This window comes from Trematomus bernacchii, unplaced genomic scaffold (assembly GCF_902827165.1).
Source record: "Trematomus bernacchii unplaced genomic scaffold, fTreBer1.1, whole genome shotgun sequence".
NCBI classification, from domain to species: Eukaryota; Metazoa; Chordata; class Actinopteri; order Perciformes; family Nototheniidae; genus Trematomus; species Trematomus bernacchii.
In genome coordinates, this window is record NW_022987899.1 from 3,344,589 (window position 1) to 3,361,072 (window position 16,484).

At 40.1% G+C, this 16,484-nt stretch overlaps 1 protein-coding gene across 1 annotated transcript; it reads left to right on the forward strand.

Moving 5' to 3' along the window:
• Positions 1–3,681: 3,681 nt before the first annotated feature.
• LOC117469968 lies at positions 3,682–13,614 on the forward strand. The gene is made up of 6 exons (XM_034114467.1): positions 3,682–3,692; positions 4,675–4,804; positions 9,788–9,871; positions 11,265–11,407; positions 12,570–12,767; positions 13,311–13,614. The coding sequence occupies exons 1-6, from the start codon at positions 3,682–3,684 to the stop codon at positions 13,426–13,428; spliced, it is 684 nt and encodes a 227-aa protein (XP_033970358.1). The 3' UTR covers positions 13,429–13,614.
• The last annotated feature ends 2,870 nt before the right edge of the window (positions 13,615–16,484 follow it).

Genomic DNA, 16,484 nt, shown 5'->3' on the forward strand with positions numbered 1-16,484 from the left:
CAAAAATGACCGCCATAAAGAAAAGGAATTAGTAACCATCCGGATCAGATAAAACACCCACACACACACACACACACAAACACCCACACACATACACTAGATGTGTTTTCCCCCCCCATGTGTGCCCATCCCCCCCATGTGAATCACACCTGGCACACGCAATACATGTTCAGTGTCTATTATTTGTATATTTACTGCAGTTTTTCATGTATACCAGTAGTCTGATACAATATTTACAGTTTGAAAGGGTGTTAAATGAAATTTGGTGATGATGAATGTTTTTTGTGTTAATGTAATAGCAGTTAAAACAGGACCGGTCAAATTTGACCGCGAACACCAAAGTAAGGAGGGGAAACGAACACAACAGGAGGGTTAAAGTAAAAAAGTTATAGCTCCGCTCGCTGTACAGGTAAAGTCAATAGGTTGCGGTCTCTGGTATCCTCCAAAGATGGCCGACTTGCCGTTGATGACGTCACATTCCCTATACACTGAATCTTAGTAATACACTGACAATATTCTAGTCATTTTGTACACGGTAGGGCACACTGCTAATGAACTTATATGCCTTATCACATCTGAGTGGTTGATCAGGCCCCAGCTGGGCATCTCACAGGTGAGCAGGGGAGGCTGCGTAACTAAGGCGGGTTGCTATGGAGACGGACCGGAGCATGCAGGCAGGCGCACTGAAGAAGATCTGCTTGCACCATTTTCTGGATGTACATACAGGGAGAAACAGAAACACCAGCTGTAGTCTTTTACTCAATAAACATGAATTTGTTCCCATTTAAAACTTTAAAACTGTGTCCTTTTTTGAATGCAAGCTGTATACAGCAGCCATTTACAGTGTGAAACATTTATTTATTTGAAAATGTTTTTAATTTGAAACATTTATTTATTGTTTATTTATTTATCTTCTCTTTTTTTGTCTTTATTCAAAAAATTATTCACAAGACAATGTACGGATAACAAATTAAACTGAAATAGAGAGGCAGGGTTAGGGTTAAAAAAAAAAGACTGAAATAATAATACGAATGAATCTCAAAAAGACAATATTAAACTGAATGCCAACAGCTAATGATACAACTTTTAGGTTCTTTAAAATGAAGGATTAGATGAGACTGAAAAACAAAACGCTCAGGGTTTATATATCCTGTTATATATATATATATATATAAATATGCTGCCTGAATATAATGGGTTTTATATAATGCCCCAAGGTTGGCTGTTACTGTTAAACTGCCAACCTGAGGGCAGAAGTTGGCTGTCCTGCTTCCCAATGTCCTGCCAAGCCATCTTGGAGTGGTTTCAGGCCTGTGGCATCACCTAGCTACTACACACACACACACACACACACACACACACACACACACTCACACACACGCACACACACACAAGGAAACAAATCATATCGCTAGGCAAGGCAAGGATATACGGTGACCGAGGAAAAGAGAGACCTGCATGTTGACTCTGTTGATCCAGTCGGTATTCTCTTAAAGTACATTTATTTTAAATATTTCTATTAAAGTAACATTCTGTCCTGGCGAATGGATCATGTAGTAGATCAAGAGATAAAATCTTTTTTAGTCTTTTAGTCTGCTAACATTTCTTAAGTCGAGGAAAGCCCAAATGCAGATCTCAATTTTAACAGCCATATCATTGTTGGCGGTCAATACATCTCATATATATCACCTTTAAAATATAGGATACATATCTGGAGAAAAAAAGTAAACTACGCATTATATCTTAATTGGGTTGGACTACAGTAGAAAGCACTAATCCTCAGCCCCATGTTGAACAGCTGAACACATTACACACTTTTCTGACCTACTTTCCTCATATAAACCCTCCAGGAATATTCTTCTCTTAAACAGGTTTGCTTACTGTCCCCAGGGTACGAACGAGACAATGTGAAGTGTTTTTAATTGTATTTATTATGTCGGCCATTGTTTGAACAGAACTCCAGTTTGTACTTTTAACAGATGGTTTAGAAAGGCATTTTGTTATAATTGAATAGGGTGTATTTCATTATTATTATCATCGTTAGCTGGACTGGCAGATTAGATTTTTTTTTTTTAGGCTTCAGGCCTATAAGCTTAAATCTGGAGAATAAGTGCACAACGAATACATGTATTGCTGTCTGAATGAAACTGGCACAGTAATATATAGTAAGTGATTAGGAAAATAAAACGTGATAAATGCATCCCTAACAAATGTTCCCCGTCATCATATGAGTGTTTTTAGTTTGTGATAAACACGAAAAAAAAACACAAAAAGATGCTTTGATGTGACATCCTTATCTTCAGTCGACGTTTTAGGAACGTTAATTATCTATGAGATGGCTTTCAGACGAGATGAAACAAGAACACATGAAGTGGAATCCTTTAACTGCTAAACAGCAAAAGCAGACATGTAGTTGACTGCTGCTAAAATAATAACTCTGTCTTTGAATAACTTGCAAAAGCAATATCTGTGATGAAACACAAGTGTACTGTCAGAGGAAATCGTTCGCACAGTCCCCTGCAGTACCAGAGGTTTTCATTTACCTCTTTGAAAAATCGAATAGCTTTTACAATTCTTCAGTGTGTCTTAGTGCTGCAATATCTTAGACACAATGATGAGAAACGACAGCCCGTGGGGTGGAGGAAGTTATGATACAAATTACTTTCAGCAGCTGGTATGATAGCTAAGGCTTGTGTCTTCATTCTTTGCTACTAATACATCTGAATAACCCTTCAGAAAATATCCACAAAGACCAGGCAGGGTTGTGAGGGTAACCTTAATATACAGATACCTATTGTTTGTATCCTGATTACGTAATTCTGTTATGTAATCCTTCCCAAAGCCTGCATACAACTACCATATAGTGTATTAAGTCTGCTGAAGCATTAATGCGTCAACAATCTACTCTAAAATGTATTATTTTGCACCTCTTTTAATTAAATAAAACTGGACTAGTTGAGTAATGATTAGCATTTCTTCCCACTATCCCTTAGTTTCCACAGTCAGTTTAGACTTGCCATGGCCACCAGGAGGCTGAAGTCCTCCATACAGGTACTGTTATTCACAGAAAATGTATATTGAAGTAAAGTAAGGAAGTATTTTGGTTTATTATTCCGTTTTTTATTCATCATTGTATGGAAGTTTACTGATGCATACATTTAGACAACTTTATTTGCAGATCTAAGTTACAAAACGTAATGGAATAAATACAATTCAAATTTAAAAAAGTTAGTATGATAAGAATAAGAGGACCAAATTTAAAAATGGTATTGTATTAAGTCCCTGTAAATGTGACTGATACCCAGATTACTACACAATTAAAACCAAAAAAACCTTTTACCAAATGTAATTTACTTTACTTTTGTTGGTTCTTAAAAGAAGTGTTATCTCTCTTATCAAGTAATTGAGCTTTCACAGGTCATTAACGAGTTGAATATTCATTTTTTGTCCTATATTGTTATACAACTGAACACTGTTGCCAGGTAACCAGCAGCCGTCTCACCTGCCGCTCTGGTGTCAGTCTGTGAAGCGAGCGGCAGCAGAAAGGACGGACAGTCTTTCTCTCTCTGTGAACACTGACCGCGGCTCCATGGGAAACAGCTGCTGCTCTGACGGGCCACAGCGAGCCGCTCTCCATGCGTTGAAGAAGCCCGGGAGAATTCACCTCCAGAAGATTGGGACATGTCAGAAAGGTAAGACTACAGGTATATCATGTTCACTGATAGTGTGGGTCGTTTGCCAGTTTAATTACTTTACATCAGGTTGAAGGGACCAGAGATAGGAGGAAGGAAATCAATGAATAAATGACTCGATGAATACGTTAACCTGTTCTTAAGTGTAGGCATTATTTAATTAATATAATGTGACATATATTGTTAGTTTTATTTAGATGTACTTTGTTAACATGTTTTCGCCTTTTTGTTTACTTTCCTATTTCTTTCATTTTCCCTTTATTTAATTATTTATTTATGTATTTATTGATGTATTTGTGTTTGTGTATTTATTTATCATATGAGGCATTCAATTATTTATTTTTTCAGTCATATATTTATTCAATCCTTTTAAAAGAAAACATTTTAGAAAAATATTCTCCATACATTTTGACTAAATGTATTTTCATATATTACCTTTTTAATACAGTTAACGGCAGATAGTTCATTTATTGAGTCGTTTATTTTTGGCTATTTAGTTAAGTTACGAAAAATTTGTTATTATTTTTACTTCAAAATGACACCCCTTCAAAAGGTCACTTTATAGATATACATAGATAGTAAATTCTAGGTCTAATAGCCCTTCATTTATTTTTAAAATGACATACATACTTATTAAACGTAAGTAGGCCTAGTCACTTATACTAGCATTGCAAATAATACATTACCAAGAGAGGTCAAATACATTTCATTACTGTACAAGCAGCACCAATTAAAGAGGCACCCGGGTCCGGCCATCCCCTGCATACAGGTGCTATTATGGGCTAACAGCAACTGCTCAGGTGTCTGCCGCTGTCGTGGCAACGGGTCCTAATCTGCATTGTCAGGCCCAGTTCTCCGTAACTCTACCCACTCGGCCGGTGGTCAGGGTTTCAGCGCACTGCAGGGCTTACATTACGACAAGACAGCTGCCAAAAGATGTGAAAATGTCCCGAGTGACCCCGTCTTTATGTTTCTGTCTCAGTTCTTCAGGTGTGAACACGCTCACTGGCAGTTTTCCCAAATCCCACTCCTCCCAGTGCTCCGACCTCCGGGTTACACGAACACCTCTCTCTGTGGACCAGAGTCCCGATTCTGGACTTGTAGCTACACCTGTAAGTGGCACACACACACACACACACACACACACACACACACACACACACACACACACACACACACACACACACACACGGGCCAAAGCAAAACACTTCACAGGCCCTTTAAGAATGACTCCTTTTTGGGACCTGATTAGTTGTCCGTAAAGCGGCAGAGCTCCCCATGTCGTGAGTGGGTAAACAGAAGGACATCCCCAAATAGAGATAATTACCTAAACACACACACACACACACACACACACACACACACACACACACACACACACACACATTAAGCCAGTTATCCATTGGGGCTCTCCTAAAGGCTTTTTTGCTACACGTTCTTTAGCTTTGCTTCTTCCATCTTTTTACACCTTCCTCTTCCACCTCCTTCTCTCATCTCCTAATCTTTCCATTCCAGCCTTCCTCCCTCTCCTCTTCCTCCCTCTCCTCTTTCTCCCTCTCCTCTTTCTCCCTCTCCTCTTTACCCCTCTCCTCTTCCTCCCTCTCCTCTTCCTCCCTCTCTGAACTGATCCTAATATTCTCTGTCTGTTCCAAGCTCTCTCCATGTTACCCCTCAGGGCACTGGCCTCTTACCTAGATTGATTTTTTACCCTCTTGACTATTTGAATGAAGAGAGATGAAAGCTGGCATCTACACCTAACCCTCCCATGTGGAGCTGAATATACTCTATGTGCTTTTTTAAACATTTGTGTTACATTTAATAGCATGTTAATGTTTTTATTTTTTAATGTAATTTAAGTTTCGAAGTCTCATTTAGACAGTTGTTAACAACCGCCCTTTTTATGAAACATACAAGCTTCAGCCATTTACCAGACGTTTTTTATGTCGCAGAGCAAAGCGTTAAACATTGTTCAGCTTTTGTTAACCACAGACTTTATTTAAGGCTTATAGACAAGTTCAAAAAACTAATTATGGTATAAATGTAAAGTGTGTTGCTTCAAATCATGAAGAAAAATAGCATTTTTACAGATTTGTATTGCACAGTAGAAAAAGGTTGAACATTGTACTTGGGATATTTGTATTGCTTGTGTACATAATGTGCGACAGTCCCCCACTCCTTAATACTTGTTGTCATTTTGCTTGTTTCCAATTCCATGTGAGCTGAATGTCACAATTCCCCTGAGTTGATTGCAGGTGATTCAGATCACCTGTTGCACAGGGTGTTTGGACTGGCTGTTAATTAAGAAGTGAGAGCAGCTTGGGGCATTTCCCCTCTCGACCAATCAGAGTGTGACAACGCCTTTTCTAGAGGGTTCAAAAGAGGCAGAGAACTGCTGATCGGATTCTTTCTCCATTATATGCAAGCTTCTTGTCAGCCGATATTGTCAGAAAGAAACTCTGGACTTTAGCCCCCCTGAGACTTTTTTGCTGTTTTAACTTTTGTAGTTGAGATTGATTCTGAAACCTACACTGTAAGCCCCAATAAGTCAACTTAACTCAAAAAAAATTAGGGCAACTGATTGCCTTAAGTATTTTAAGTTAATTAACTCAAAACTTACATTTTTCAAGAACTCAAATATGTGGATTAAATGCTACATGTACCTATTGATTACAGTAAAATTAAAATGGCTTATTAAGTCAACTCAAATGTATTCAGGTAACTTAAACTTAACTGTGACTTAAACATTTGAATTCACCTCTACCAATGGATTAAGTTAACAGAACTTACACAAATAAGTACTCAGTCTTTTTTTTTTTTTTTTTGGGTTAATTGAACTCAATATTTATTATTAAGTCAACTCAAATATGTTCAGTTACTGTACAGCAATGGATTAAGTACACAAACATACACTTTTAATTTGACATGACTCAAAATTTGTTAGTCTACATTTTAATTTCTTTAATTACACATAAGTCAAACACATTGACTTAGTCAACTCAAAATCACGTAACTTAAAACTTAAAAACATTGAGGATTTATGAAAAAGAAACAGCTCTAATACATGCATCAGTTATTTGAGAAGGAATGTATCCTTGACTCTCAGTAAAATAGTGCCTGCACGCTCCATTTTGTAAATATTTAAATTCATGAATCTTCCTGCATAACTCGTCTGTTTGACTTCAAATTTGGTCAGGACGATCACAAGACCTTGAGCCTGAACATTAATCAAAATCGTGAGTTTTCATGAAAAGACTTTGCTGTGGCTAGGCTGCCATTTTGGCCATTATACAAAAGATTAAAAAAATGTTAACTCTATCAGACGTTGGTTTAATTCACCAATTACATGTGGATGATGTTGGTCCAGCCATGAAAACATCTGGAGGCCAATGTTTACCCCGCCCCCTACACTGTTACAACACCCCTTTCATAAGTCATGAACTGTTTGTCATAGACCCTTTTGGGAAGTATCGTAGCACTCGGCGAGTTTCTGTTTCATTTACGATGGTTTGCCGCTCCCCCTACTCTTTAGCTCTGACCACTCAAATCACTCATGCCAAGTGGAAGGATTGGTTTCTCTCTGATGAGCTTAAGGTTACCCGCCTGTAACCCCGACTCACGTAGAAGTGTGAGGGGGGCCGTTCAACTTTCAATGTTTTTACATTTTTATTTAATTGGGCGTTGGTTCTGAGGCTCCCTCAAGCTATAATCTGGGGCATCGGTACCACCAAAAAGGCTTTAATGTTTTCTTGTCATCAGGTGCAATGATAACAAATTAAGGTGGTCTCATTATCAGTTGACAGTTTTTGCCTTGCACCTGAACACTTTACCATATAGTATCTCGTCTGAAAGAATTCCAATCAACAAATTAACTAGAAATCCTGAATCCACATGTTCTACTAATCAAGCTCATCATGATATTATATGTACATTTAATTCCCCAACCACCTATCCAACAATTGTATTGGTGTACGTCATTCTGCCAAGTTTGGTTTTTATTCCTTTCAGTCTTTTATACTTATGCTAGTCAAAAGTGAGCTGGTGACCTGGGGCTGTTTGTGAGTCAATGAGTAGCGGGTCAGGGGTGTCAAACTCAAATACACAGTGGGCCAACATAAAAAAATCGGTACTAGTCGATGGCCGGACTGGTTCAATGTTTATTGCAAAACTTATTGAAATTAACTTATTGCACTATTAAACCTGGAACTAACAAAGCTTAAATGGTTGCCTATTAAACTTTAAATAATCAGTTGCATTCATTTCTTATGGCTCTATCTGCAGCTTTTCCGGAGTCATTTCTTATGATTACATTTTTCCACAGGCCAACAACAGCTTCAAAAAAACTATTTCCCTCAAAGAACAAACCAAACATGCCCTGTTGTTGCAAGTAAAAAAGTCCAGAAGGAAACATCCATTGAAACTCAGGTTGCTGCTCTGTGATGCTAGTTCAAGCCAGATACCTGGCATCTCATCTTGGGTGCAAGGTCATCAATGTTTGGGGTCAGGCTCTGAGCGGAGGAGACCCTCAGGATTGAGTGAAGGTGTGCGTGCAATATACCGGAGGGCCAGATCTAATAGTAATTACAAATTATCCTGCGGGCCGAAATTAAATCCACCACGGGCCTGATTTGGCCCCCGGGCCTTGAGTTTGACACATGTGGTCTAGAGTAACAGAGGAAGGTGTAAAGTTACAGACAAAGTAAGGTCGAATGAGATGAGTGTATTGGGGGTTGAAAAGGTCATGTAAGAGTTCCTGCATCCCACTGAAGTAAAACGTCACCATTTGGAGGTGAGAGTCACTAGAATAAAGACAATTAAATGTTTTAGGACAAGCAAAGAGTAGATTCACTTGCTCAATTAATTTAAATAAAATCTCACTTGGATTTGCTATTTGATCGTCTACAGTGTGATGTGATACCTGAAATACTGCATTGGCAGAAAGATCTGTACTGGTGTGTAAAGATATGAAAGATAAGGGGTGTAAGAAGTAGGAGGCTGCCATCATCAGATGATAAAACATTATTACTTCTTGTCAAGCATCAGCAAACCTGCAGGAGTTTGAGTAAAAACTTCACCTTGTTAACACGTAAAGCAGTATTGGTTAATGGTCTAAGAAATAACCCATTGATTTAAGCTTCACACTAACTGCACGCTGAGGGAAGAGAGTTTAAGCCGGCCCTAATGGAAGCTGCGGTAGATTAAGCTTTAGTGTGTGTCCTCTACTCCCAATCACTGGTGTCTTCGGCATTACACTGAACGGTAGAGGGCTTTGTTTATGCTGAGTTGTGCATCATATTATACAGCCTTTGATGACTATAGTTGAACTCATTGCATTCATTAACTTTAAAAATACATATTATACAAAGGTTCATATTTGTATTTAGTGTCTCTACTGGGACATGTCTCCATGCTTTAATGTTCAAAAAGCTCTTTATTTTTCTCATACTGCCTGTGCTGCAGCACCTCTTTTCACCCTCTGTCTGGAACCAGAGCCCAGTCTGCTCTGATTGGTTAGCTGGCCGGCTCTTTTGTGATTGGTCAACTGCTTAGAGATGTCCTTCCCATTAGCACGTACAATGTGTTGGAGCGCTAGCCAACAGAAGTGTGAGTGTTACATAGTGATGTCATTATGTTCCGGAAGTAAACAAAGGAGTCCAATGGAGGCGTTTCAGGCAGGGGGGGGGTGGGGGGGGGAGTGTGGGAGAGAAACTCCCTATGGAGAGAACACAGGGATTTTAGCTTTTGCAGACCATTTACATGCACTAAAACCTATCCAACACTACAGGAAAAGGAACACCCCATAAAGCATAATGGGGCCCCTTTTTAAAGACAGTTAGGAACCATGGTTACACTTTTCTATACCACACATCTCCACCTGTGACCTGCCATCACCATACATACAAAAAATGTCACGTATCATTATTTCTCTTATCTTGAAAGAGCACATACGATATTGTTCTGTATTTGCCTGGGTACGTTTTGCTTTCTTATTTATAACGGGAAATGACTATTATTTGAAAACTGAACATCCTGTTGCCACTCATTTTCCCTGTGAGTGACCACAAAACTCACCCTGCTCTCTTCTTCTTCTTTTTCAGCTTCCCTCGAGTCGTTTCCGCTTCGTGTCTTGGCATCGCCTGGAGCAGTGTGATGTAACGGGCGACCAGCTGACCTGCCCCAGGGTCAGAGAAGGTCTGGATCACGCTGAGAAAACCCCTACCTTTGCACTTTGATAGTCCAGAATATCCTCTGGAAGTTTGCTCTTTTTTCTGCAGTAACTTTGGATTCAAAGAGACAGGATAATAATGTAATAAAATAACAATAAGAGATTACAGTTTTCTAACTCATGCAGTTCTGCAATATGGTTTCTATGTTTGAGAGAATTAACTTGTACAATTATATTTAGTTTTTGCAAGTGTAAAAGAAAACAGGAATTCTTCAGCCATTCATTGGAAGCCACAGACCAGAATAATCATGTAAACATTGTTGACATGACTTATCTATTTTACTACTATGTCATCATTAAAGGGCCATCAGATGAGGAGCTGTTCCAAAGAGAGGGGGATGACCTCTGTTTGGAGAGAGGGAGGAGAAGGAGGAGAGAGGAGGAAGGACAACGATGGGAGGATAGACTGCAAGAGAACTGGGAGAACTGTCTGGTAAGTCAGGAAGCTGTGTGTGTGTGTGTGTGTGTGTGTGTGTGTGTGTGTGTGTGTGTGTGTGTGTGTGTGTGTGTGTGTGTGTGTGTGTGTGTGTGTGTGTGTGTGTGTGAGTGTGCGCATGCGTGCGTGCGTGCGTGCGTGCGTGCGTGCGTGCGTGCGTGCGTGCGTGCGTGCGTGCGTGCGTGCGTGCGTGCGTGCGTGCGTGCGTGCGTGCGTGCGTGCGTGCGTGCGTGCGTACAATGTTAAACATAATGCAAGCAGGTGAAGAGCAACAGGATAGAGGGAGGGAGAAAAGGAGACTGAAATGACTTCTAAACACAACAAGTTGTAATACAAGGGCATGCCACAAAGATGGACAGTAAGATAAAAGTTATTTTTTACCAAGGATTAAGACAAACACTGGGAAAAACAAAACAAATGTTATCAATGAAAACATACTTACTCTACATTTCAACTCTCTAGTAACCCATTGGCTATCAGTCTCCTCTTGGTGCAGGTAACAATGCTTCTTTGTTCAGATGTAGCGAACACATGTCCAGGCCTGGACTTCCTTTTCATTTCGCTGGTCAGTAGTTTAATGCCCGATTAGCAACTTGAGATCCAATATTGGATATGTGATGAGAGACAACGTCTACAACCGGATTGTTTTACAAGAAGGCCGTTTACTAGATAATCAGAAACAGATACCAGGAAGCATCTGATACCAAATATCATATGTTTGCAGAATCTGTTGAAAGACATAACAATCTGTTAATCAGTCAAATAGAATGAGTGAAAATGTGGCGTTATATACTATTGGAGGTGAAATGGTAATATATAATTTAAATTATAAGAGCAATGAATGAATGTTTGGCGCTTGCTAGAGTTGTGACAGAGGCAGATGAAAACGTTCTCTACCTGTCTCTCCCCTCAGGAGTTAAATCTGTCCTACCAGAATTTGGGTGACCCGTTCCAAAAAGAGAATTTCCTCCGGATCCTCCGCCGGTTGATCCGTGTGGAGAATCTACAACTGGTTGACAACTCCCTCACCAACCTGAGTTCTGTACGTCTGCCAAGGTAGAAACTACACTACCCAAAGTGCACCAGTTTAGCGCCTCTCAATATAACTGCTGTAGTCTGATTGGAAAGCTGTTTATTTTGGACAAGGACATATATCTGTAACATGTAGGTAGTCTCCATGTTCTTCTGTCTTTGCCACTTGACATAACTAAGTTGTCATTTTTGTATTTGTGCAGTTTCCCATTTCCCGTAAATGTAGTGATTGGAAGACTCTTTCAATATATACACTATGGCTGACTTTCAGTTTAATAATTTAATAACATATATTTCTTCATGTGGTGTTTCTGATATTGTGCCAATTAAGTGAGGCAAGGCAAGTTTATTTATATAGCACTTTCCAACACAAGGCAATTCAAAGTGTTTTACAAAAATGAAAGACATGAAAGGTAGGGTAGGTAAGAATGGAGAAACCAGCTCGAGTGCGGAAAAAATCTGCCTCTTCCTTACAGAGCCCCTCCTCCAACACACACAAACGTGCACATGACCAATGAGGGCACGAGATAAGTTAGTGCACGAGATGGAAGGCTGACAGGCAGGTAGGCCATCCAGTTATTTTAGCCGGGCCGGCTCAGATGATTGGTCGTGCTTTTTACAGCGCCACGGCTTCCACAGATGACATTTTTTTTATGTATTTATTGTCAAAGCATTTAATGTATTCATTGCTATCGGGATGTTAAGAGCATTCCATGGAATATAACAAAAAGTGTTTCTGAAGTGAATTACCTACCCCACCTTTAAGAGCATAAAACACATTAGAAACATTAAAAAGCAACGATAATAAAACATTAATAGTTACAGTGCAGTTTAAGATATGAATAGTTCAATTAAACGCAGCGGCAAAAAGAAAAGTCTTCAGCCTGGTTTTAAAAGTAGTGAGAGTTGCAGCGGACCTGCAGGTTTCTGGGAGTTTGTTCCAGATATTTGGAAATATCCCCAACGAAATTCTCACATTCCTCTACCCCTAGTCTTCCCGTGAAATTATAGTTCTTTTCTAACCTTTTTATATTCCTTTCATCCTTCTCTTTCATCCATTTTGCAACACATGTTCCCTGTTTTACTGTTACCCGAACCCATCTTTGACCTTTAAACCACTTGTACCTGCCTGTCTGTTCATAAAGCAATGTAATAACCATAACCGCATTGTGCTTCCTCCTTGCAGGTGCAGAATGCTCAACCTGCAGCGTAACCACCTGCTGTGTTTGCGTCAGCTGCCAAAGCTCCCCGCCGTGGAGCACCTCTCTCTGTCTGAGAACGCCATCGGCTCCCTGGGGGGTCTGGGGGCTCTGGGGATCGGCCCTCTGCGCTCCCTCAACCTGAGCCGCAACCCTGTGACCTTCACTCAGGACTACCGTGCACGGTGAGTGGACACGTATGAAGAAGGTGGATCAAAACGAGGGGGCAGGGGCAGTAAAGTTAGACATGGTGTAAAAGGTTGTTAAAGAGAAGGCTTTGTCTTCAAAGACCTTCAAAGAGATTCATCGATGCAATCCGTATAGCAAGCGATAAAAAGGTGTGTGTGTGTGTGTGTGTGTGTGTGTGTGTGTGTGTGTGTGTGTGTGTGTGTGTGTGTGTGTGTGTGTGTGTGTGTGTTGCTCATTTTCAGGTTCATATTTGGTTTCATGTTGACAGTGACATGTCTCCATGCTTTAATGTTCAAAAAGCTCTTTATTTTTCTCATACTGCCTGTACTGCAGCACATCTTTTCACCCTCTGTCTGAAACCAGAGCCCAGTCTGCTCTGATTGGTTAGCTGGCGAGCTCTGTTGTGATTTGTCAACCGCTTAGAGATGTCCCGCCCCTTAGCCTATCACCTGTTGTAACTCTAGCCAATAGAAGCGGGAGTATTAAATAGTGATGTCACCATGGTCCGGATGTTCATTCTGCTTCTTGTCTCTTTGCAGTGTTTTCCTCTGTTTGCCAAAGCTTGAGATCCTCGATGGGATCCCAAAGCTGCCAGAAGACTCTCTGCCCACCAGACTACAGTTCCCAGAAACCACCAGGATGTGCAACATTTTATGACCCTGGCAGCAATGAACAGGCTTCAGCAAAGAACTCTTCAACACACACATTGTGTCTCTACAGTTGCCGAAAAACACTGACAAAGCCGACAATAGAACTGTATTGTGTACGTGCTCCAAGGCCATGCAAAACCCTTTTATATGCAGTACCAATTATACATAGTATTATTTATCTTTGTTAATGATATTTTTATACATCCTATCCACACATTTTGATAATAAAAACAACATGTCATGAAGTCTTGCAGCTGTTTCTCTCTATTTCTGCTCTGTTTTTAACTGAATGTGCTGCAGATCAAAGATTGAATGGTTATGACGAACTTTGGCTCTGATGGAGGGGAAGTGGAGGAAGGATGATCAGATCGCTGCGTGACTCATCTCCACTCACTCTCATCTCTCAGGACTTTGCTGAGCCAACACTCACACTCGTTCTGCTGCAGACTGCACCAAACACATCGAGAGAGCTTTCTTTATTTTCTTCGAGATTGTCGAAGATCCACTATTGTATGGATTCTAAGATATTTTCCTTGTTATCAACAACATAATCCCTTCATTGCAAAAAACAAAATACAGAAGTGTGCTTGTTATTTTCCTGTCAATTCTTTACATGATACGGAATAAGACAAGTCATAGCAAAAATGATAGAAAAATCACGTTAATATAATCATAATTAAATCAAAAATGAAATAATCATAATTAATATTAATAATTAAAATTATAATATATTTACAAATTAATAAATTACGAAAAATCATGTGAAAAATAATATATATTAATAAATAGCAAAAAAATACAGAAGAAAATAAATAAAATTAAAATAATGTTAGAGATGAAAAAGTAACTCAGATAAGATTAGCGATTTCATGTATGTTCAAGATTAAAGTGTACCTGAGGAACCCAAAGTAATTATTATTTCTCCATGGATGCCTTAGATTTTAATTGGTGTCTTCAGTGTAAATCCGTAAAATATGAAAATAAAAACAGGTCATCCACTTTAGAGCCTTATCAAACATTTAGTGTCCAGACCCCCTCGAGGATAATGGCCTCTGAGTGACTGGGTAATGACCCAGCTGGTCACACACACAGAACATCCCGATTAATCCTCGGCCGCTTGCAGAGCACTCACACTGGCAGGACTTTTACTGTAAATCCCCCTCAAAGTGTGGTTCTGAAAAGTGCTTTGGATAAAAGAAAATACATACTTTCATACATAACTATTGTCGCTGCACCTGATTTACTTTGCTGCAGTCCATGAACTGGAGCACTAGGTTTCTTTTCCCTCGCAGTGATGCAGAGAAATGTAAGCAGCCGGTATCTCTCTAACAAGCAGACAGCCGCGCACAAACTGACAGTTTCACGCCTCATTGGGACTCATTTAAGTGTGTGTGTGTGTGTGTGTGTGTGTGTGTGTGTGTGTGTGTGTGTGTGTGTGTGTGTGTGTGTGTGTGTGTGTGTGTGTGTGTGTGCCTGGAGATAGAGGAAAGTCTGCAGCTGAGGAATGAGAGATCATTTCTGCCGCGGAGAGACAATATAATGAGCACACAACACAGGATTTTTTTTTAATGAAGGAATCACAATGTTTTGATTATCTTTAGGGCCAATTTCTAACAGTAATGGAACAAATGCTCAGATTTTTTACCTTAACAAGGCCCTATTATGCTTTCAGTTGTTTCCCTTTCCTGTAATGTGTAATATAGGTGTTTGTGTATGTCAATGGTCTGCAAAGGCTAAAATCCCAAAGTTCCACTCCAACACATTGTACGTGATAAGGGACATCTCTAAGTGGTTGACCAATCACAACAGAGCCGGCCAGCTAACCAATCAGAGCAGACTGGGTTCTGGTTTCAGACAGAGGGTGAAAAGAGGTGCTGCAGCACAGGCAGTATGAGAGAAATAAAGACCTTTCTGAACATTAAAGCATGGAGACATGTCACAGTAGAGACACAACATACAAATTGAAGTACAAGTACCTTAAATGTGTACTTAAGTGCATCACTTCAGTACATGTACTTGCCCCCACTGTCTCCACCACTGTGCCAGATAAATGAGAGAGAGTTGATCTTCCCAAAAATGATGGGTGAAAAATCAAAAAGCACTTCCTTTCATAGCTCAGAGCTTTCCAGTAAATCTTGCGCTGGTGTTAAACAGGATATTTTAAAATATATTTAAAAATGTGTGGCAGTCGTGTGGGCATGTGTCTCAATATAGACTCCGGGCTTAACATGATTCATGCCTGCTAATTTACCCATGAAATTATGACCAAAAAGTGAGGAGGAGTTATCATCTCGCTGCCATTGCTTTTCACTTTTCAAATGTGTGTGTGTGTGTGTGTGTGTGTGTGTGTGTGTGTGGCCTAGCATTACTATCCTTGTGGGGACCTAAATCTGTTTACACAGTCACGTGTGGGGACTGGCTTCCCTTATGGGGACAAAATGGAGGTCCCCATAATCATTGGGAATCATTAATTTTAGGGTGAAGACTTGGTTAGGGTAAGGGTAAGGGTTAGGATTAGGCATGTGTTGGTTATGGTTAAAGTTAGGATAAGTCTCCAGGAAATGCATGCAAGTCAATGCAATGTCCCCTGAAGTAATGTATACATGGTGTGTGTGTGTGCGTGCGTGCGTGCGTGCGTACGTGCGTCTGCGGCCTTCAGTAATGAGACACCTGTTACTCCTGCAGCATCCCACATCCCTCTGGAGACATCAACAACAGCAGAGGGATGATGACAGGGGCAAAGAAGCAAAGAATGGAGGGAAAGGAGAGAGGGGTGTTGACAGGAAGTGAGTGTCAGGAATAGAGTCTGAGAGGAGGAGGGATGATTTGATTGAGACTGTGTGCCGGGGACAAATGTTGTTCATTAGAGGTAATTGTCTCTCCCAGCCGACCCACTATCATTTGATTTTCATTTCATCCTGATTTGTCGGTTCATTTCCTGTGTGAGCGAGTTCACACACAATCTGCTCACCTTGCAGTTCCCAACAGTGAAGCACGGGGAAAGGAAAAAAGTAAACCTATACTTGTCAATAAACCTGATTCAGATCACACAACACAATCTCA

Bases quoted from the DNA above. Each gene is read 5' to 3' on its own strand.
- LOC117469968 (XM_034114467.1), top strand. The intron at 9,872-11,264 runs GTCAGAGAAGGT...CTCTCCCCTCAG, and splicing joins ACCAGCTGACCTGCCCCAGG to GAGTTAAATCTGTCCTACCA. The intron at 12,768-13,310 runs GTGAGTGGACAC...GTCTCTTTGCAG, and splicing joins ACTCAGGACTACCGTGCACG to TGTTTTCCTCTGTTTGCCAA.